This window comes from Musca domestica, unplaced genomic scaffold, assembly GCF_030504385.1.
Source record: "Musca domestica strain aabys unplaced genomic scaffold, Musca_domestica.polishedcontigs.V.1.1 17, whole genome shotgun sequence".
NCBI classification, from domain to species: Eukaryota; Metazoa; Arthropoda; class Insecta; order Diptera; family Muscidae; genus Musca; species Musca domestica.
The window spans coordinates 7669763-7694452 of NW_026712230.1; the positions used below are offsets into that span (position 1 = coordinate 7669763).

The window sequence follows — 24690 nt, forward strand, 5'->3', positions numbered from 1 at the left end:
ATAACTTGTAAATGGTGGACTAGTAATCCAAGAATGTTTAATGTTGATGTTTTTTTGAACTTCAAGGAATCGCTAAGAAATCGTGGAAAAACTACTGCTCTGTTCTAAATTAGTGTTTAGATACTGGTAGGATCTGGAATAGAGCATAAGTCTCTTTCGAATAGAAATCAAATGCTATGTTCCAGGACCTGCAAGAATCAACTAATTGAACTAAAAATTGTCGTTTTGTAAATTATAATAACTGGTCTGTTCCAGAAACGCAAGATTGTACAAATTTTTGATACGATAACCGATTTTCAATTTATGATATTGCAAAAAAATAAAAAAACTGATCATCCGAAGTGGCCAATTTTCAGTCATGTTTGTTTTCTACATTTCCACGGACAAGGACCTTAAGATTGTAATACTTAACGAATAACATGGCTCAATGCGTTCATTCTGCTGTGGCATTTGCATTTGAAACATTTGGGCTCCTGTGAAAATGAAAATCGACCCAAAATCAATGTTCATAAAATCGATTACAAATGTCCACATTTAGTTTTCACCACTGACACAAGTCGACTTTAACTCTTCAAAATTAAAAGTCGACTAATCGATTAATGAAAGTCGACTTAAGTATCCCTACTGTCTACTGTGTAATTTGATTAATGTGATTATCGGAGTAGTGTAAAGGAATTAAAGTCAGAAAAAAATTGTAAAATATCGAAAAACATAGGGAAATTCTCGCGTTGTAAAATATATACTATGTGATTTTGGCAATCGGTATCTCGAAAATTATGAATTAAAGTCAGTGCAAGTGATTCCATTTCATTAAAGCGAAAAACAAATTAAAGGGTGTCGTCTTTTTTCACTGCAAAATAAATTTCTGCGGCCGCTTGTAACTCACCACTTGTATGTTGTGTTGTTTGTTGTTGTATTGAGTTGTTTGTTGGTCTCTCTCTCGGGCTCTCTTTGTGTTGGCTGTCAGAATTTTTTTTTCAGTAGTTTATCGATTCGTGATAACACATAAAATACATTTTTTCTGCTGCTCCAACCTCCAACTACACAATTGCCATTGAATGTTTTAGGAAAAAATTGGATATTTCATTTGTTTAAAGCGCAAACAATAGAAAAGGAAGACAAGGATACAAAAAATGAACATCGATTTTGTGAAATTGTGTGGCAAACATACGCCGATCTATGAGGCCTACTACAAACAGGTATAGTTTTTGGACCAAATTGGAACGGAAGTTCCTAGGAGAAAAAATTGGTTTGGATTCACAATGATGTGTACTTGTTACAGATGGATCCCAAGGGAACTGGGACCATTGAGGCAATGGCTGCAGCCAAATTTCTCAAAAAGTCGGGCCTTAGTGATGTGGTGCTCAGTCGGGTCTGGGATTTGTCAGATCCCAATGGCAAAGGTTATTTGGACAAGCCAGGTTTCTTTGTGGCCTTAAAATTGGTGTCACTGGCTCAGGCTGGCCATGTCTACAACATGAACAACATTTACATGGATACGGAGAAACCACCAAAAGTTGTAAGTATACCGAGTACGGCTCTGCCACAAGAAGTTACACAATCGAAAAAGGACACATCGTTGTCATGTGTGTGTGTGACGTATGAAAAGGACACAAATTGTGCGTAATTGATAGTTGGCTATTATGGAAATTTGCAAAATGCCGATGGTGCAGCATTTCGAAGCAAAAATGTGATTAAATGCAATAATCAGTTTAATCTGTTATTTTCTTGATTTGAAATTGCTTCAATGTGCAATTTCGAAATAACAGTGTAGTATATTATTTATCAGAAAAATTGCAATGTAATGTATTGTTATACCAATACATGGATTTTTTTTTAAACATTTGTAATTAATAACTCAAAGTTGGAATAACTTTAAATAAGGGGCGTGGTCTTATTGATGACCTAAAAATGATTCGAAATATCATATGTAGGTTATAGTATGAGCGGGGCAAATTCGACTTTTTCAAAAGAAATTTTTTCTTGTAATTACCTTTTTTTCCAAACATCCAAATTTCACATCTGAAAAAAGGTGTTTTAAAATTATAACGCTCTAATATGTATAACAAGACTAAGGGAAACATTTCAAACTTATCCGAGAGGTGTCCCTGAATGAAACCTGTACCGACATTTGCGAATTTATAATACGGCGGGTATAATAATTTTGTCATTCCGTTTGTCCTCAAGAATTTCACTTTTTACCCTTTGTCCATATAAGTCTACATTTTCCTATAGTCCCGGATATTCAGTATTTAAACAGCTTTAGCCATATTTTCTAAAGAGATCAACCTCAAATGAGAGAACATGGTCTACGTAGGTCCAAGTTCTCCTATGTACAGTATTCGGTATTTTGATGGTTTTATCCGCATTTTCAACGGAAATGTTTTAAATATAATGCATGTTACTCGCAATATGTGTCCAGTTTCGGTTTAGCTCCACTTAATGATATTTAAATTCCAGTTTAAAATTAACCATTTTGAATATTGAATCCCTGTATTATCCTCCCAAAAATCTACACTTTCCGAAATTTTGACCTTGATTCTTTCGGCAGTTATTACAAAAAGAAAATACAAAATTTCATATTCTTGCCGAGTTTTGGCTATTGTTATTATTGGATCAGATTGATATGAACTACTTTGCTGTGCGTTAACGTATCCCATATCGGGGTGTCGTTTACAATTATACTCCGGTGCTTTCGACAGATCTTGTGATGCCACGAACGTTTCCCACGATCGTCAACCTGTTTTGAGTTTATGGTGACATTGTAGTAGAAATCATAGTGTCTTCATAGCACCTAGTGTGAGAATTTCAGGTCGTGATAGAAGACCAATTTTATTTAAAGGGCGTTTATTATTCGCCTTGACAAACTGAGCTTACTTGCACTCGATTTGTAAGTCTTTTTATGTTTTCATGGGCGATTCAAATAGCAACTTCCTACAAAAATTAATGGTGTATTAATATCTTGTGTAACTGAGACGTTGTGGACAAGAAATATACCAAATTGAAAAGCAAAACGAAATACGTAATTACTGTCTCTATACTTGTTACCGTACTGATGACCATTCATTCAACTTTAATTACAATTTGGGCATATATCGGTACTTTCTGATTGGTGGATTTCAAAAATTCTTATAATTGTCAACGAATTTTTAATGTGCTACTAGAATTGGTTCCAATACAGGCAAAGTAATACCCATTATAAATATCAACCGTTTTTAAAATTTTGCATATATTTTATAAACTGTTACCGTATTCGCACTAGCTTTTGTATAACTAAATTAAAATTAAATTTTTAAATAGATCTTCTTAAACCTTTAAGTTGTCATAAAACCGTTATTAATTTGCATTTGTTTTATATGATCAGGGTGATTTACCAAAGATAATGCCACCACGTGTACCACCATCTCCGGTTGTAACTGCTGGTGCCGTTCCCGCCGCTGCACCGACGGGTGATTGGTCAATTCGTGTCATTGATCGTCTCAAATATGAACAACTATTTGAATCACTAAAACCTGTTGGTGGAATGTTACCCGGCAATAAGGTTAAAGGAGTATTATTGGATTCCAAACTTCCTATGGACACATTAGGAAAAATTTGGGATTTAGCCGATCAAGATAAGGATGGCAATTTGGATAAACATGAATTCATTGTTGCCATGCACTTAGTTTATAAGACTTTGGAAAAACGTACGGTGCCCGATGTTTTGCCACCAGAATTGCGAAAACCAGGCGTCCCACCACCAAAACCGGCACCACCTGTTATAGCTGGTGGTGCTGCTATGCCTCGTGCTCCATCGAATGATGGGTTCGGTGATGGTGGCTTTGTAGCAAACTTTCCCAAAGACATTGCTCCGCCACCGGCCATACCCATACCACCAGCCATACAGCGTGTTCCACCCGTTGGCGGTCCAGCCACTGTTGGTCCGTTAATTTCTACAGATCCTTTAATACCCATCGGTGCCCCACCATCGGTTACTGCCAATGCTGATTGGGTTGTAGGTGCAGAAGAATTTAAACGTTTTGAAGTAATGTTTCGGGAAGCTGATCGCGATAAGGATGGCCTAGTGTCTGGTTTGGAGGTAAAGAATGTCTTCTTGCAATCGGGAGTGCCACAAAAAATGTTGGCACATATTTGGTATGAATGCCTTTTGTTGATATAGCGAATGTTATTAAATAATTTATTTTCTCCAGGGCCCTTTGCGATACCAATCAATCGGGAAAATTGACATTGGAACAATTTGCCTTGGCTATGTGGATGGTAGAACGCAAACAAAAAGGTATTGATCCACCTCAGGTATTGACAGCCAATATGGTACCACCATCTATGCGGGGCATTGTATCCGGAGTAGATATACAACCACAGGTAAGCACTAATCCAGTTCAATGCTCTGAGTGATTTCAAATTACATTATTCAATAGGAACCAAAACCGACATATACTAATCCTGAATTGGAAATGATTTCAAAAGAAATTGAAGAGCTGGCGAAAGAACGAAGAGCTTTAGAAACTGAAATTGCTCAAAAGGAAGCTGATATACGCATTAAAAATGGCGAAGTTAGAAGTTTACAGGTTAGTAATTTATAAAAAAATTACCTATTTACAAGGCCCTCTGGTAGCCAAGACCTTGTGTGCACGTTAATATTGTAAATATTATTATAATTAGGAAATAAGTTCATGCGATACTAAGATATGCAAATCCAAATTCCATGCAGGTGGTGTTTTTTTTTGGAAAAATCAATAAATTTTTCAATGCATAGCCCAACTGCGGACAGAGAACATTCCGCTAAGATATTTGAAACAGACAAACAAGAACCACATTAATAACATAGTAATAATCCTGTATGGGACTAAGAAAGGCACTCAAATCATCTAAAGCAAGAATCATATTGATTTATGGAAATCTTTGGACTATTTATGTACAAATATATCACGAAAGGTTTTCATAGCAAAACGACATTTCATTAGAAGTTTTTTGCTGGCTACTTCTGTCCTTAGTTGTCTATAAAAACACTCCATTTTTTACACCTACAAGTCTCCTTTGTTGTCAGCCAACAACTACATATTTCTTCACGTGGAATACAGCAAAACTTTGAATATACTCTTCTGATACTCTGTTACTATATTTTCCCTCTTACAGAGCGAATTGGACACTCTTTCGGCCACGCTAAAACAATTGGAAAACCAACGCGGCGAAGCCCAAAAACGTTTGGACGACCTTAAAGCCCAAGTAAGTTTTAAAATTTTATTATTTGAAAACATCTAAACAAGTTTGTTGAGTTTTAATTGTTTTATTTGATTACTTTTGCTAATTTTGTTTTGTTTATTTTTAATATTTAAAACTTGGTTTATATCAATCTGCCCATTCCTCTTAAAACAACATCATCATTCGATCTCCTCCCAAACTGGGAAAATTAAATTTCAATTAAAAAAATACAAAACGCATTTCACTGAAATCCTCCCCCAAATACATTTACATAGAGCCTAGAGTATGAGAAGTCACTGCAAATCATAAATCTCGAAATTCCTAAAATGAGAAATCAGGTTGGTTTTGTTATTCCTTTGAAAAATTTTGTTGTGTGTCTTTTTAGTTTTGTTTTGTCTTAAAAAGTTTTGTGTTGCTTTCCCTATTATTTTTAGTCATTTTTTACATTTTCTGTTTTTATCTTATTTATCTTACAATTCATAATTTTTTTGGTATACCAAAGGTATACAAGTGTGTTTAATTTCAATAAGTACTTTTTTGTATTAACCTCTGTTGTTGTAAACCCATTACATACTGCTTTAACGAAACGTCGAAAAATAAAAAATCTTGTGCATGTGTCTCTGCTCTTGTCCAGCTAGCTAAACCAACAACTAATATTAAATGCGACAAAACCATCTCTTCGTTTACCATTCATTTGCAGTGCTCAAACATTATTCCCTTATTATTCTTAATTCCAACTCTATTTTAGGTCAACAAGATTCGTGAACAATGCCAGAAACAAGAGGAAACTATCAACGAACAAGAGGGTGAACTAAATGCCAAACGTTCAGAGTTACAAAAACTCAAAGATGAGGAGAACTCATTGCAAAAGGAATACGATGAAAATAATCGTGAATTACAAAAGCTTACCAATCATTTGCAGAATACACAATTACAAATTAGTTCGGTTAGTATCTGCTTTGTAATTTTTTCAACATTTAGGCAGATAATTGATTGCGTTTTACTTCCCATTACAGATAAGATCTATGGTCACACAACTGATGGAAACCCAACGTCAAATGACTGATGCTCTACTTATGTGTCGTGCTGCCATTGATGCTGAAAATGCTGAATTAGTTTCCGAATATCAATTGAAAATCGAACCTGACTTCAGTGATGCCCGCATTCAGTTGGAGAAAGAAATTGAAATCCCCAAAGATGATCCATTTAACGATACCACCACCGCAGCAATGAACAACAAAAATAATGGTTTTGCAAGCAATGGCTTTGATAGTGATCCATTTACCGGCAGCACAACAACTGCAGCACCGGCAAAGGGTGGCTTTGATGATAGTTTTAATACAGGATTTGATGCCAATTTCGATGCATTTGCCAGCAGCAATACTAGCGGATTTGGTGGCGATGCATTTGGCGGTAGTGCTTTTGCAAACAAACCGGCAGAGGTATGTGGAAATTGAGAATTTCGAATGTTTTTATAATAAAATATATTTTTCTATTAAAATAGCCCGCGAAGGATAACTTTGACAACGATCCATTTGCTGCCCTACATGCCCCTACAGGACAGGGCCAAGTTTTAAGTCCAAATACACAGACACAACAGCAAAACCTAACCACTGCTAAATCAGGACCTCCACCAAGACCAGAATCACCTAGTCCAGCTTTACCTCCAAAGAAATCAAAGGTGCCCCCACCAAGGCCAGCTCCCCCAAGACCTTTGCAGGTAAGAATGCAAAAACAAATCCACGGTCAAGATGAAAAATATATATTTTTGTTTAACTGTCATATCTTAATTGTATTAAGTGTTGTAAAGTAAGGTCATTTGTCCTTAGCTTTAGTTTTCAACTGAATTTCTTAATTTGGCATGTTCATCCTCACCAAATGCTCTCTCTTTTAAAGATTAATAATACAGATGAATAATATAATGTTGCTCCTCGATATCACATATGTACAACTTTGTAAACATTTTTAAAAATATTAGCTACAGTTTCGTTTGGTATATTCCTGGGGTATCCTTTTTGATAGCATTTTAATATTTACATCTCAGTTCCATGTTCCCTTATTTACTGAACGAGTTCGGGTTGACGCCTATTCCAATATCGTCTATTTTTTAAATATTATTAACCAATTCATTATTTCATATGTTAACTAAGCGTCTATTCCTTTTGTATCGCTAGAAATTTGTTGTCTATTCCCTAAATCTCATTAGTTAGATTCTAGAATTAGTTCGTTTACAAGTCTTTTTGGTCAATTTCTATTTATTGCAATTCTATGCTTGGATAGAAGGTTAGAATAGGTTATGGAATGTCCGGTTGTATAAACAACCACTTCACTCGGAGACCTTTTTGTCCATTATGTTTATCCTAATTTAAGAAGATAGTAGAATAGAATAGAGAGAACAGAAGGAAATGAATAGCGGATAGTGAAAAAAGTGAGAATCTAAATAAAGAGTAGAGAAGTTAGTAGCTTTGCATCCACGGTGTATCAGCGTGTCGTCCTTAGCCATTTTAGTCTTCTGGCTAACTGAAGAATGTCTGCTGGCTCGATGTCGGAGAGGGAGGACAAGTCTGGCAGAATTTGCTTAACCAGTAGCCTCTGCCTCACTTTTATAAGAGTTGGGCAGTGGCAGAGTAAGTGCCCCACCAGTTTCGTCCAATTCCTGACAAAGCCTACAGTATTTAGTGTCGTCACCTCCCATTTGAATATCATGGCCTTTATGTTGCAGTGTCCTGTAATTAGGCCCACCACAAGCTTCAAGTCCAGCTTCGTCATGGATAATGAGTTACCTTGATCTCCTTTCGGAGTTCACCGACCAAATCTTTTTGGGAGACATTACATCCTCTTCCAGTTAGCCAGTTCTGTTAAGTTTGATTTAAACTTTTCCAGAGCATTCCTGCATTCCAGAACTGCCATAGATTGAATTTTAAATGAATCTAGAGCCTTCAGGGCCGCTTGAAGGATCGTTGGATACTTAGACTTAGTAGGCCCCAGCTCTCGTTCCACTTTCCATATTTGGGTGGAGTGTCGCGGGTCCAGATGTCTCTGTTAGGTATATGGATATCAAGTAGTTCAAAACTGTGCCTAAGTGATATATAATCGATAGTTATGGCCTGATTTCCTAAGCTTTCCAAATACTTCAAAATGACGGATTGTTCAAAGGACTGACTCAGCCATTGTCCCAGTTCATTGAGTCACAGGGCACACTTAGCAACTTGTTCCTCTACAAATAAACCTAATGGTTCTAAATTGAGTAGGGTGTCTAGTGCGGATTGGGATGTGCTCCTAAACGCGCCTCTAATTAGTAGCGATGTAACTCTTTGGACTTTATCAATGCTTTTACTGAAGGTGGTTTTCCCCAAGGAGTGCCAGCAAACGAGCCCCCCATAGGTTAGAATTGGTCGGACGACTGATCATATAACCATTTGATTATGTTAGGCTTGAGTCCCCAGCTTTTTCCTATGGAGTTTTTGTAGGAAGAAATTTCAATCAAACCCTTCTTCGCTCCTCGATGTTCCTCCTCCAGCTTAGTTTCTGGTCTAGGGTGGTACCGAGATATTTTGCTTCCGAAGAGGTTTAGCATAACACCATCAAGTATTGGTAGCGGAAAGTCTGGGATTTTCCGCTTCCTTGTGAGCTCGTACTCTGCTCAGTTTTTGATGGGTTTACACCAAGTCCATAACAGCGTGCCCATCTGGAGAGTTAACTAGAGCTCCCTGCATAAGATCTGGAATAGTTTGCGGGATTTTCCCAGTAATCAGCAAGACCACATCATCAGCGTAAGCCACGACCTTTTTCCTGTCGTGTTCCAGTTCGATTAGAATTTCTTGCTATCATAGAATGTTTAATATTTAATTAATCTTTGTTTTTTTTTACCTCGCTATAAACTATGAACTGAAGATTCTCTAATAAGTATTTCAACATCCAGAAAACGCTGCATTTTATGTTATATATTTATTATCAAAATATGTTGAAGAGTTACGCACATGTCGGCCCTCCATACAATTGATTGAAGGCGACATGAACGTAACCTACCTTATTTATGATTTAAATATTAAATACCCTAAATTTGTATTTTTGCACTAGGCTCCTAATCGCCCAGCTCAACCGGAGGGCTTTGGTTCGACTGCAGGCTCAGGAGGTTTTGCTGATTTTGCCGATTTTGATACTAAGGTTGGTAATTTTTCAGTACGTTGGGATCGGTGGTAATGCATGCACACCGCTTATTACATTTATCGTTTATAGTTGTTGAGCAGTAATTTACAAATATTTTGTTTTTAATTTTTTAAGGTTTTTTTTTAATTTTAAATAATTACTGTTTTTATTTTGGCCTTTTTGTTGACTAATATTACTAATAAATTTTATGTTCGTTATATCCTTCATTCAATGATGGCTTTAAAAAAAACATTTACCATTCATTCTGTTTTCTTTATTTCGGTATTTATTTTCCTTTCTACTAAACAAAAATATTCATGAGTTTTATTTTCAAGCTAACGAAAGATCTGCTTTCAGATCTTTTGAATGTTTTCTCTTGCTATCCAATTCCCGCTCTTCTCTTTTCAATCAAACCCCCCCAAATATTTTTGAGAAGACCTCAATAAACTAACTAACCGTATGCTTTTCATATCTTTTCTCTTGCAACAATTTTCTATTTTCAGTGAACGCCATAAAGAAATAGTATCATTAAACCAAAAAACTCACATCTCATTGTCGCGTATCTAATCTAGTTTAATTTTCCTTTATATAGAATAATTATTAACAATTTATTAACACACTCAAACACTTAACATACATATATACCCGATGACATACATAAGAAATGAAAAAAAAAGAAAACGTTAATGGAAAATTAACCCTTGAACAAACAAAGAAATTATATCTATTATAAATGTTACAAATGTTTTTCTCTTGATTTTTCACAAACAAAACAAAAACTCACAATTTACCAAACGATGTATGTAATTCAATTGATAAGCAAATCCAAACGTACATACATTCTTAGTATAAATTAAATCAAACTTCTAGTCATTACTATATTTAATAATTGTAGCTCCTCGTGTTCGTTTCACATAAATTGCAAATACTCAAAACTAGATTATTATTGATCTATCAATTGATTATTCTGCAGAGAATTTAATACATTAATAAGTCAATCGCATTGCCTGATTTTTTGGATCATTAATTGCTTTATATATTTAAGCCGTATAGCTCAGAATTCGTTTTTATTCCAGTTAGAAAAGTTTCGCCTGGAAATTCTGAACGGATCTGTTTCTTTCACTTCGACATCACTGCAATCAGATGCCTCTTTTCATACCGTTTACTTATGTCGTTTTTAAACTTGCTCTATCATTAAAGGGGATTACCTTCAATTTGGCTAGGTTTAAAGAATATTACTATATTTCTACTCATCAATAGATGGGTTGGGATATGTCCTGACAAATTAATACTCTCTTGGTTTTTTAAGTCGATATTGAATTTTTAGAGCAGGTTTAATTCCGGATGCACTTTGCCTTCCATTTTTAGGGTGACATTCATAACCTGGTGTTCCATTCCATGATTTTACTATTTGCTTTAGTTCTATCCGATCTTTTCTTAGACTATTGACTTAATTCCTCAAAGGTACTTCTCGATACGAGTAATTATTGAGTTTTAATTTATAAACCTATTTTAGTAAACAAAATGTCCAGAATGCAAGCAACGGTTGAGTTAAAATGTCATAGCAAAGGTTTGATTAAGTTTTCATAGTACATGTCGTACTAATAGTCGTTGGAGAGATATATAGATAGAGAGAAATTTAAGAAAAATGGCCATGACTTGTTGTCATAACGTTGTACCAATTTAGTCTTGGGCCAATTCAATGACAATCGTCATTTCCCCATAAATTCAAATCTTGGATGCTTTGCCTTTTCCTAAAGAAAAATTGAGCCAGTAATCCCAACAAAGCTTAATTAATCCATAAATTTCAATGAGAGCTGAGGTGGTTCTGGATTTTATAGCTTTAAGGGCCACCTAGCTATCGACATATATATTGCCACTGGTCCTGTCATTTGCCCATAAAAGAAAAAAATCAACTCTTGGATCCTTTGCCTTTTCCTAATGAAAAAATTAGTAAGTTAAATAAATCGATGTTTTTTTCTTTCGAGATTACTGGCTAGAAGATCTTAGATACCATACAACCGGTTGCCAAGTGTCATCTTCTTCCAACTTCTTTGATAAGAGATTTTTTGAAGCAGCTGACAAAATAGCTTATTGGTGGTATGAAAGTTTCATCAATTGATAGATCAATCGACTGGAATTCGCCTTGACCTAATTCATCAGCCACTTTATTCTCCACCATGTTGCTGTGCTATGGATCTATACAAAAGCTTAATTAATCAACGTATTGCAATGAGGGTTTTCTTGCAGTCTTGGGTGGTTCTGAATTTGATTGCTTTAAGCGCCGCCAGACTATCGACATATATAGCCACTGGTTCTGTTATGTTATTGTATAGTTCTTTTACTGATTCGGCTATCTTCTTGATTACAAGAATCACTGAAACCCCCGCCCATACAGAGGAGGTTCACCACCAGCCCAGGCGTCCCTTTCAGTTGTCGTAACGTCAATGTGGTTGAAGTCGAAAAAGGCGATTCTTCATCCTTAGATAACCTGCAATAGTTAAAAGCGTCCCTCCCCATGTTTTTCATATTAGAAATAAGAAGTCAACATGCAGACAAAGAGAGAGGGGCGCCGACTCAAAACGAAAAAATTCTCATAAAATATTGTAAAATTAATCGGATTTCTCTAAGGATTCTCTCCATGTCCTGACGTTGTTTCGGAAAAACGAGCTAACATCTCAAAGTTTAAAAACAAACAAAAAAATAAAAGCCGAAATATCCCATTTGTTTCTTATGTTTAATTGTTCTGTATTGGACTAAAAAGTTTCAAAACCGGTGAACATACATTAAATTTGGTAAGGTTGATGTTCAGAACCTAAGTTGAAAAAACTCACAATCTGCAGATTAGTTTTACCATTTATTTATAACATTCGAAAATTCTATAATCATCACTGGGTCATAACCTTAAAACTGGTTGCATGACAGATATGCTCTGTTCCAGAACCTACAAGAATCTACTAGTTTTGCATTTTTTACGATTTCATAAAGGGATAATCGGTTATCGAAGTATTTTTTTACATTCTTGCATTTCTGAAATAGACTAATAATGTTGTTTAGTGTATGTAATTCTCTGTTATTTGTCATTTATTTAAAATTTGGCCAATTCAGCAATAATTAATTTTGTTTAAACAAAAGTGACTTAACAATATTTAGTACATTTACTAATAATATAAAAATAAACAATACTATTACAAAGAAATTAAAAAAAAAAAAAACAAAATGCAATATATAAGCCTTTACATACATCAAAAATGAAATACAATATGAAATCCTAATACATACTCACTATCCTCGGCTATCTCCCTAAACACTTAACGAAAACATAAGCATACATAACTATATCAATTATTAGTCTTCGTGTACCTTAACCTATGAAACGTTCGTTATATAGTATATTTTCGATAATGGGAATTGTTAACAATCAAAATGCCTGGTACATACAAAAGAATATTTTGTTAGATTTTACACAGGTTCTGTTACAGTTAGTTTTGTAAATTTCAATGATTTCAGTGATTCGAATCAAGTGTCAAAATGCATTCTGATTGCTCGCATGTATCTATGTGAAATGATATAATGAGAGATTAACAGTGTGCTTATGTGTGTTCGAAAGAATATTAATGGTAAAGAAAAACACAAATTCAATTTGTGTTTTTCAAATTTTTGATTTTTATTCAAATTATAAAGATTCCAACCAAAACGCAGATGGGATTGGTGTTTTCCTTTCGCATTCATTTTCTTTCGACATACATAAACAGGTCCTAAGTATGTTTACCGCATTATTGAAATTATACTGTACTCTAATACTATAACCAAAGTTTCCTTTCATTATTTGCTTATATTTGACGAAAAAACAAACAATTATCAAAACCTAACTAATCAACAAAGAAGTGTATGCAATAGGAATGTTAGAAAAATTATTAAACATGCTGAACAAATACTGCTAATTAGAACCATCCATCCAAAATATAACAACAAGAACAACAAAATTAACAACATCTAGTCAAATTTATTTTCGTTTGTGTTAAATTGTTTTGTGTATTAACCTATATCTGTAAAGCATTTTCAATTAATTACACTACAAGTTATTTGAAGTTCTAATATTGTTAGCCAAAATTGTTTTCATTCTCATTACAAAATGTCTAGTGAGTTCCATTCATCTCTCGTATTGTAAAATTCCATACGTATATAAGATGTGCGACTCCTTATACTCGTATGTACATGACCAATTTTTGGAAAAATTTTACTAGCAATAATAGGCCAGCAATAATCATGTTTTCAAAGAACATGGATTGAAATGTTTGTGAATTCCATAGTGGAATTTATGTAGTTGGATTACGGGCCAATCTGTGTTCATGCTCGGAAAGCAACTAAAATTTGAATTAATCTATTGAAAATTCTATTTCTAATCCAAAAAAAAAATTAGGCCTAATCCCGGTATTTGATAATATATATTGTGCAACAACAAAATAGCTACGGTAAAAATACATATTAGGGTTAAAGCCGTACTTTATATGAGTTTTTGCATAATTCTCCTACAAAGCATCAGTTTAGAAGAATGACGTCAAAAACAGAAATATTCTTCATCAATTATTCCTATAAGTCACCAATGGAAGGAAATCTCCATTTCTAATTCCTGTATACGAATTAAGACGGCTGGACCATCCTGAACGTAGTTGGGCCACAACTACCCTGGTTTGCCTAGACTGCCGACGTTCTTCAGCTGTAATGGATGGGGGTGGACTCCGAGGATAGCATTCATACTGTAATTAACCACAGACCAATCTATCGCTTTATAGGAGGTCAACAAGGTTTCCTTATCCGCACCCCAAGTGCTGCCGGCTAGCACATTGAGGAACTATTTCCTACTTTTCATTTTATCACAGAAAGCTGTGGCTTGCGCGGAAGACTTGAACATGCTATCGAATGCGATCCCAAGGATTTTGGGGTAGTTGATAGTCGGAATTATGTGCCCCCTCGACCTGCACATTCAGCCATGTTCTCATGTCCGCAGTCCATGTGGTAAATAGTGTGGCCGTCGATTTAGTGGCGGATATTTTCATATTCCTCGCGTCGAAGAAGTCGGCAAGCTCCGCGAGGTTGTTGCTCATCCTGACGCATATGTCATCAACTACATGTTCGTGTTTTTGATTTGGGGCATGAAATTGATGTAAAAATTCGTTATAGGCAGAAAGTGTAAAAAGAAAAAATATTTGGAGATCAAAGGAAGAAATCAAAATGTTGATATTTGCTGCAAATTTCTAAAAATTTTACTGTCCAATAGCCAGTCTGTGGAAAACTCAAGTGGATTTGAACTCAAGAGTTTTAGGATCACAGGCCAAACTTTCTTAACGCCTTTTAATAGCCTTGACCGTATACAAAAAGACCCCAATATTATCTTTTGTCGAAAAGTTTTTTTAAATACAAATTTTCAGTTCTACTTTCAAAATTTATTATTGAAAATCAATCAACCATCGGTCTCTTGGAACCGTATACGAACTATTATTGCAATATTTTCCAAAGCTGCTTTATACAAGACTTTAAAGTCGTGTTTATGATCGAAATGGATCCAATAACTTGTTGTGGTTCTATTAATGACTTTATATTTCCACATATAGTACAATTCTAATGGTTTGCAAGAGACAAGGGACAGACAGTGTATGTGATTTGTTACTGATTTTGATTTAACTGCTACTATTTAAGAATAAATAATATTCATGGGACCAGAGGTACTGATTTCATGTGGGGGTGATTATGCGTTTTCGGAATTCTACTGTATATTTAGCTGGATAATGATAACCTCCGAATGTCGTCGTATAAGAAAACATATAAAAATTTACTTATATTTGAAAAGCCATTCACAATTTTTTGACATATTAATGATTCCAATCGTTGATGCATCTACTACCTGTATTCTTCTGCCATGGTTTCTTTAACTCCAACAATATGTTCACATGTGCATTTCATTACAGCTACTAAACTTGAATTTTGTAATGTTCACATACTTTCAGGCGCAATATATAAAAAATCAACTGGAGTTATTAAATATGATTATTGATTGAATGTAATAGGGCTACGTAAATTGACTTTTGGCTTATCGATTTATCGACTTTTTAAGAAGATGGAAAGTTATGAAAATTCATAATGTAAATCGAATCTCTCGAGGGGAAAATCTACTATCAGAAGTGTATGCAATGACCAATGGGTATAACTAGCCATTCATTTGGCTCTTTGCATTCCTTGCTGCCCGACATTGAAGCACTATATCTTCAATTGCTGGCTTTCTGCTAAGGCAATAAACTCGACATTTCCCACCTTGGAAATTAATAAGCATTTCCAATTCCCAACCATGTCATGTACATACCCATATAAGGAAAAAATAACAAATAAACAAAAAATATGAATAACAAACGCAAATATGGAAACTGAAAGATATTTGTAATTACAACACGCACCAATTCAACTAAAACTGGCGCTCGCACACGCCCACACTTAAGTTATCGTTATAATTTGATGATACTCCATCGTTATCATTTAAAACAAGCAAAAACAAATTATGGAGAAAAATATTTATCAATTGCAACCAAAGCTATAGTTAAATTATTAAACCAAAAAATGAAACAATAACATTCTGAAAATATTACATTATATACATATATGCATAAAATTACATTATTATATATAATAAATATAACAAACAAATTAATTTTTTCTCAATTTATATTTAAAACACAAATGAATGGAGAAAATATTTAAGCGATAACAAAGAAGAAGTGCATAGATCAATTGCATTAATAAACAATAAATAAAACAATTATGTATTAAAAGAATAAATGAAATAGGATTCTTTATTTTGGTCAAGGTTAATTTTTGGGAATTATTATTATTGTTTTTTTATTGCATTTATAGTATTAACATTCATTATGTATGATGCTTGTTTGTGTCATTAGTATGCTAAATTTCAATATGGGCTCATCGTGTGCAACCTTAATTTTTATAATATTTAAATTTACAAAATGAAATTTATTTAAAAAAATGATTTACTATCTACAATATGTCAATGTTTCAAATCTTGGGATTTTTTTTAAACTTGAGTGAATATTTTTTTCTATTCCACTTTTATTTAATACTATTTGAAATACTTGCAAATTATTTGAACAGTATCTATTTCTAAATGTATAATGGCCAGGTATTGTGTACTGATTCCAAAGATAACTCAGAAGAAAAACACCCAATTCTTACAGGTTTTTCAAATGTTTGATTTTCATTTAATTTTAAAAATTTTCATAAAATTTGCGTTCTTCTTTCGAGTTTATTTTTGTATTGCCATACAGAAACATATCTTATGGTTTTTTAATAAAATATTTTATTGGAGACATTTGTTTATTTTTTATGAAAATAAATTGTTGAACCAACAACATAGGTTCAATATTTTATTTTAGGGTTGCACCAATCGAGTTCGTTATCTATTTTCTTTGTAAATTTATTTTTAATTTGCATTTGTTTTATTTTTTGTTTCTAGAATGTTTTTTATTTAAATTAAATTTTAATTTATATATTTTTCTTTTATTTTCTTTTTGTTTTTTTTTTATAACCAAAACTCATTTATGAATCTCTAGGCACCCATTATACCACCGCCCCTGCCAACGATACCGTATAAATCAGCCACAAATCCCTCAAAGACAAAACCATCCAATACCACTTCATCGTCGTCGTCTTCGGTATCGACATCAAACCTATCATTATTTGAAAATTTTACACTTACACCAGCCACAAGCAATATCACAACCACTTCATCCACTGCTACTACGAACAGTAATAACATTTCATCAAGCTCATCGATAACTTTAGGCTCGAATAATTCCAGCAGTACAACAAAACAGTTGGATGACTCATTTTCAGATTTATTCAAAAACGTTAACACCACTACAACCAGCACCACGAATATCATCACATCATCATCCATTGACACGGATACAAACAATACAAATATTACAGCCCTATCGTCACCATCATCAACATCGTTTGATGTCACAAATAGCAATAAATCATTAACACGTTCCCGTTCCAATACACCAAAGCAGCTGGCTGCGACTACATTGGGAACAAGTCTATTTGATGCGTTTTCTGCACCCGTAGCAACAAAGACAACAACGGATCATTTTAGTACGATTAAGTCGACATCTTCAATAATCAGTGGACCGACAGATTTCAATGATGATCCTTTCAAGGATTATCGCTATGAAGATCCATTTAATATTAAGGATCCCTTTGCCGATGACGATGATGAGTTTTCAACAGATCCGGAGAAAGTATTTAAGGATGAAATAAGCTCAGATGGTGAGTTTAAGAAAATATTCAATTAATCATGATTGATCACAACACAGAAACTACTAACCTTTTGCCACTTTTTTATGATTTGTAAATATTTTAATTCGGATTTTTGTTTAAGGTTTCCACATCATGTTAGAAACATATGTAAAGTGGTTTTTAATCCTTTTATGACTAACATTTTTGTAGCAGAATTTTAAGCGCTCCCAACAATAAAACATAACATAATATAGACTGCTTTTGGATAATTTGTATAAGATATTCTAGCCATTTGGATAGTGTAGATATGTTATTCGAGTTGTTTGGACGTGTTATCTGAGTTCTTTGGATAACATGGATAACGTAGATACGTTATCCGAATTGTTTGGATAAAGTGGATACTCTATCCGGGTTGTTTGGATAACATGGATACGCTTTCCCTGTTGTTTAAATCAACTGCCTGGATAGAGGTGATATCGTAGATATGTTTTCCGAGCTGTTTTGATAGCAAGGATTTCCAAACCGATGACGTGAAGATATTTTCCCATGCTATTTGAATAAGGAATATACGTTATCCAAAAAGGATAGGGTGGATACAGTTTCCTGCCTGTTTGAATAATACGAGTATAATATTCAAGCTGTTCGTAGAACGTGGATAATTGTCCAAGCTGTCGTGAAAACGTTATACGATCTATTTAGATAATGAATAACGTGAAGACATTATTCAAGCTGTTTAAATAACATCCGTACTGTTTGGTAACTGGAATACGTAATACTTATTGTTCGGTTACAATGGTGTATCCATACGAATACATTATGGGATGGAACAATACATTGTGAATAATGAAATTCTGATCATTTTTTTAACATTACTAAGCCAACTCAAATGTTTTATACAATTTATCCTTGCTATTTAATACTCCCTATTATTCTACTACTAATTTTTATATTGTTACTAACATTCTCCCAAACACCTCATTTTTAAATAAAAAAAAATGTTTGCTTTTCACTTTTTCTAGACGACAAACACAGAACGAACACCACTAACAATACCACTCAAGATTCCATGCAAACCATATCAACATCAACCTCCAATATCTATAGCACGGCAAAATCAAATTCGACCGTTAGCAGTGACTTCCTCAATCAATTCGAATCTTTCAATCTTAATAACAATCCCAGTCCAGTGCCATCACATCATTCAAGTTCATCAAGTGCTTTTACAGGCATGGGTGCCATGGATGGTCCCATTAACAGCAAATCGAAAAGCAATACACCCATACCGACTGCAACCAATACCACCAACACCACAACATCAAACTCATCCAATCTATTTGATAATTTTGCTGATTTTGATGCATTCTCAACGAAATCGTCTACCTCAACAATGGAATCGAACAAAAAGACAACGACCCTGTCAGCATCATCGACTAAGATCAATAAACCCGATCCATTTTTAGATGCTTTTAATGATAATTTCGATACGCATTCGAACAAAAGTTACGACTCGAACAGTAATCCAAAGAAATCGACTGGAAAATCTATTAGCTCTTTGGATGCTTTTGACGATGCCTTCTCTGCACCGGAAACTTCTAAGTCACGTCAATCACCATTTGATGCATTTGGTGGTGGCAGTTTTGCCAGTAGTAAAGGGGCCGGCGAACAAATTACCGCTGCGTCAATGTTTGATGCCTTCAACGATAACAACTTTGAAGATGATTTCTTCAAGAATTCCAATACTGCAGTCAAAGAAACAAATCTGAACAAAGGAAAATTACAAAACAAATCCCCACTATCATTTAACAACAACGACACTAACATTGACAACTTTGCAAAATTCGATGCTTTTTCCAATGACAATTTCAATAATTCGACAAACATCACGAACTTGAATAATAACAAACAAAAATACTCATTGCCATTATCTGCAGCAACAACAACACAATCGAAAACAGCATCATCATTAGGTTTATCTGCAATACCCAGAACTGAAAATTTACTAAAAGTACAAAACCAAACTTTACTCACAGCTGTGTCGAACACAGAAAAAGCCGCTGCTGCGGCTGCGGGTACCACCACATTAAATGAAAATGGTGCTAAACTACCAGAGAAATTCAGTGCAGACTATTCGAAACCGGAAACATTTGATGATGATCTGCAGGAGGCCATCAAGCGCAGCATGGTTGAACAGTAATTGAAATAATGTGTGGTTTAATGATGACCAATGGGCAATAAAAACCAGCAACCCCGGGTTAGAGGTTTTATGCCAAAGGCAAACTGACAAAAGTACATTACTTAGTAATAAATGCGAAAAAAAACAAAAGAAACAAAATCTAGAGAGAGAGAAACGAGCTCTTTAACTTATATTCATACTTATATACATATACATTTCAAAGATATTATCTTTATATATTTATAAAAAAACAAAACTAATGTATAACGAAAGGAGTTGTTTGTTATTTTTGATATTGTGTTATGCTTATTTCTTATCAGATCCAGATATTTGTGTCTCCAAGTCATTCCATATAAGTCAAATTATTTTGTTAATATGTATGTTATTACAAGTTCAATGGACATTATCAATGTAATTGTTATAATGGCGTCTAATAATAATTTATTTGATCTCTAGAAAAAAACAGTGAGTAAAAAATTGTTCTTGATCAAAAGCTTAGAAAATTTTTTCAAATGGTTCCATTATATAATATTCCAGGTGCTTCAAAAACTCTCTACATTTTAAATTGTGGTACAGTTTTTATAATGATACTTGAATAAACGTGTTGCCACCGTTTAAGCCCGATAATATTGAAATAACACAGCAATTATTCTGGGAAGGCATCTAGGAAGAAATATTTAAAATAGGTCAGAGAGAAAACAAAGTTAAACATGGAAAGTACTCTAAGAGGTTTGGCTGTATAAAGTTTATAAAGTGGTACCGTTACACTTTTATAGATAGGAGAAATAAATGTAATAACTGGTCCGTTGAGGGCTGAGTGGTATTTGAGAGATTTTGGAAATATGTTTTAAGTCTATAAAAGTTTCTTTTTTCTACGGTCTTAACATATAAACCAGGGACTCTAGGCATCCAAGGATGTAAAATAATTTTTTTCTGCAAAAGTCATTAATCGAATTAAAGCAATCAGTTGTTCCAAAAATGACGAATAAGAAGTTTTTTAAATGTTGCCACTAGTCACAAAGATCCACAGAATACACTTCCTTTTAAATATCTCAGTTTTTTCTTCAAAAGAGTCTACAATTGTTGGAACAGATTTTAAAATATGATCTTTACAAAGAATTCTATCCACGAAAGATTAGAAGAAAATGTATAACATTTTTAAAAACCTCCAAAAATGCCTTTAGGCAAATGATTGGTATTTTTGTTGATTTAGAGTTCATATGGATAAGGCTGTTGAAACTGTTCCATGTCGGCCGATATTAGAATATAACCCCTATTCTGGGGACGATTACCCACAGCCATACCTTTCAAAATATACCTGTTAATGTAGACCATTCAAATGGATATTAGATATGGAAAATCAAGTGACTATAAGTTGAGATTTCTAATACTATTTTTAATGTTGTTGAAAAATAAATTTTTTAACGAAAACTTATAAAATTTAGGGTCTATTTATGGCAAGGCAAAGATATAAGGTTCTTAAAATTAACTTTAAATGTTTCTTAGAAACTGGTGCAATTCCTAGGATGTTTGCTATTAAAATTGCACCATATCGGATCACAAGTTTTATATAACATTTATCAAGATTAGGCAAATGTGATTTGGAAATATTAATATTATATAATTTTTCATCAGGTAACATCTTCTAATTACTGTGAGGATATAACAATGAGACGATGGGACTTGAACGAATGTAAGAAAATTCCAAATATTAAACTTAGAGAAGAGTTTTTGAAAAGAGTTCAAAAATCAATCCATTTGCATGTCATTATTTCAACTACTCTTCCGACATAAGCGTAAAGATATAGTACAATTTATATCATGTTATATTTAATTATAATAGCACATGAAATGGCATAGCCATATCAATAAATGGCAACTCCTTTCGGCATACAGATACTACAAAACCAATGAAAACAAATCGGAACAAATGTCTAAAATTCTTACTTAAAATGTGTATTTTTTTTTTGTTCGATTATTATTAATGTTTTTGTTTTTGTTATCATCATATTTACATGAAATCTCGGAAAATTATTTAATATTTTTGTTTTCTCTTTGGTAAAGCTTGTCGTTGTTCCCTTATTCCTTATCATCATTTATAATTCCATTTGAGAATAAATATTTCAATTTGTCTGTATGTATATACATAATACCACACAAATAAGTTAAAATTATGTATGTATATAAAACTGTATTTTATTCCATTATATTTTAATAATGATCCAAGTCATATGTTGTAAAGGATGTGGGGGAACAAATAAAGATAAGGAATATATTATTGTGGAATGGATTCTATAAGATCTATAAAATTAATAATATTATTATTACAGTAATATGCTTAATATAATTATTTTATTGTTATGAACTCTAAATGTATTATTTACGATATTCGATCTATATACACACACACGCATTATTTAAAACTTATACAATAAATAAATAAAATATAATTAAAAACATATTTTTTATTTGATTATTGAGTTTTACTTCTTCCAAAGATGGAATGGTAGGATTGAATCTTTTTTAATCCTTATACTGTATACAATCTCTCAAAAATGTACCATTTGGTATTATGTGAACGGTAAAAACTTAAAATTGGTATGAGAATGATGTGAGAGTTTGATGTATAAAGAGGGTTTTGGAAATGTGTACTAGGTAAGGTAAGGTTAAATGACGCACGGTTGCCTTTTGGTAACCGCTCCACTCGTAGACCTGGTGGTCCACTGTGTTCATCCTAATGAAGAAAGTGGAAGAAAGAAAAGAATGGTGGAAAAAGTGAAGGTATTACTGCTAGGTATTACGGCTAGAAATCTTGTCCAGTCGTCTTTAGCCACTTAAGTCTTCTGGCTAATTGAAGAATTACTGTAGGGTCAGTGTTTGAGAACGAAGACAAATCATGTGACACTTGTTCCCCACCAACCTGTGTCTCACGTTAATGAGTGCTGGACAATGGCAGAGCAAATGACCGATCGTCTCAATTACTTCTTCGTCTTGGCAGATTTTACGTAGTCAAGATCATCGCTGTCCCATTTCTAGGTCATTGCCCTCAACTAGCAGTGACCTTTGATGATACCCACCACAAGTTTTAAATCAGGTTTCGACAAGGACAGTAGCGAAATTTTCCTCTTCTCCGAGAGTATGGGCCAGATTCTTTTGGAGCTGCTGTATCCCCTTTCGTTTAGCCATTTTTGTTGAATTCTCTATGAGTATTGTCTGTGAATTACCTGTAGGAAGTGCAACAGGGGTGGTGTGATCGAGTTCTCAACTTCAATGATAGCTGATTCGGACCCTTCGCTTTTAGTCTCGTTGTCTGGAATATTGTAATGACCAGGAACCCAACAGAACTTGATGGACAACCCACTGTTTTCCAAGGGTTTCCTGCAGTTCAAAACAATCTGAGAACATATAGTATAGGAGTCTAAGGCTTTCAGTGCCTCTTGACTATTGACGTATAAAGTTAACGGATTGATAACCTCGTTGTTCCTCGTGACCAAAAGGTCTATGTCTTTTTTGAACGCAAAGATTTCCGAATGGAATACGCTACAGTCGTTTATAGACTTTAGGATTAAGAGTGTCACAGAAGACACCAGCTCCTGTTCCGCATTCCATCTTTGAGCCGTTGATATAGACAGCTATGCCGCAGAAAGGTGAATTGTTACGGGCCCAGGCGTCCCTGTGGATGTGGAATAAAATTTTGAATTGGGGTCCCTGTTGATGATAGGTTTATGATAAAGAGGGTCGCTGTTCATGTGAAACATGGGCATATGAAGGTGGTTTCGGAAAGTACTAAATGATACTATATTTGGTATTGGTTGAAGGGATAAAAATCTGAAATTCGATATTTAGATTACTGATGGTATATGTGTTTGGGATGTGGCGGAAATGCGTCCTATATTTGTTCGAAAATTACTAAATGGTACGAAATTTGGTATTGGGTGAAGAGATAGGGCTGGAATCTTCAAATTTAATATTGAGGTCTCTGTTGGTATTTGTTATTGAGATATGGAGGTGGTTTTGGAAACGCGTACTAAAATTATAAGAAGTGTACTAAATAGTACTAAATATAGTATTGGGTGAATGTATAAAGCTGAAATTTAATACTAAAAATTGTACACGAGATATCGGGTTATTGTGAAAGAAATAGTGGTTATACCCTAGACCATATAGCGGTAATAGTATAATGTCTTTGTGCATTTGTTTGTAACATGAAGAAGGAAGCGAGACGGACCCATAGTTACTTTTGAGAATCTTCATAGAATCACTTTCTGACTCGATGTATACATGTCAGTCCGTCTGTCCACATATTTCTGTGAACAAAATTCAGGTCGCATTTATTATCCGATTGAAACGAAATTTTCCAAACAGTATTTGTTTGGCTCAAGGACGAATCCTATTGAAATTGGTGAGAATTGGTTCAAATTTGTATATAGCTCCAAATGGTAAGTATCAATCCAAATGACCTGTATTTTGGCACATCCGACTTAGGGAAAATCGGTTCAGATATAGCTATAGCTCCCATATATATGTTTCATCCGATTTAGGATTTTGAGTCCCTCACAAGTAAGATATTTGGTATCGAGGATCACATAGTGCTCGAAAATACCTCTGCCAAATTTTATCGAGATCGGTTCAGAATTTTATATAGCTTTGATATACATCTTCATTCGATTTTACGGTTATTGCTCACCATACATGTAATATCAGCCCAAATTGAATAGATTTTTTCATATTCAACCGAATTGTACCATTTGATGAAACTCGGTCTTGTATATCTATTGCTCCAATAAATATTTGTTAATATAATCTTTATCGAAGCCATATCGAGCACTGTGCAGCAGTGTTTAATAGTTGGTATGATC

The 24690-nt window shown here is 34.1% G+C and overlaps 1 protein-coding gene across 5 annotated transcripts; it reads left to right on the forward strand.

Annotated features, from left to right (window-relative positions):
- The first annotated feature begins 634 nt into the window (after positions 1 to 634).
- On the forward strand, positions 635 to 22292 carry LOC101894108 (epidermal growth factor receptor substrate 15-like 1). Of its 5 annotated transcripts, none has more exons than XM_011295501.3 (14): positions 635 to 891; positions 1068 to 1199; positions 1283 to 1519; positions 3365 to 4134; positions 4191 to 4362; positions 4419 to 4568; positions 5137 to 5226; positions 5478 to 5540; positions 5951 to 6148; positions 6219 to 6644; positions 6707 to 6922; positions 9283 to 9369; positions 16968 to 17688; positions 18678 to 22292. In XM_011295501.3, the coding sequence occupies exons 2-14, from the start codon at positions 1134 to 1136 to the stop codon at positions 19850 to 19852; spliced, it is 4371 nt and encodes a 1456-aa protein (XP_011293803.2). In that variant the 5' UTR covers positions 635 to 891; positions 1068 to 1133; the 3' UTR covers positions 19853 to 22292. The 5 variants fall into 5 exon arrangements, with proteins under 5 accessions (XP_011293803.2, XP_011293802.2, XP_058976440.1 ...); XM_011295502.3 differs by having other exon boundaries at positions 640 to 786; XM_011295500.3 differs by having other exon boundaries at positions 635 to 1199.
- The last annotated feature ends 2398 nt before the right edge of the window (positions 22293 to 24690 follow it).

What these genes read in the sequence shown, in the direction of transcription:
- LOC101894108 (XM_011295500.3), top strand. Translation starts at nt 1,134, where the DNA reads ATGAACATCGATTTTGTGAAATTGTGTGGCAAACATACGCCGATCTAT. An exon ending in TGGACGACCTTAAAGCCCAA is followed by an intron (nt 5,227 to 5,477) that starts GTAAGTTTTAAA and finishes ACATTTACATAG; the next exon opens with AGCCTAGAGTATGAGAAGTC. An exon ending in GGATGAAATAAGCTCAGATG is followed by an intron (nt 17,689 to 18,677) that starts GTGAGTTTAAGA and finishes CACTTTTTCTAG; the next exon opens with ACGACAAACACAGAACGAAC.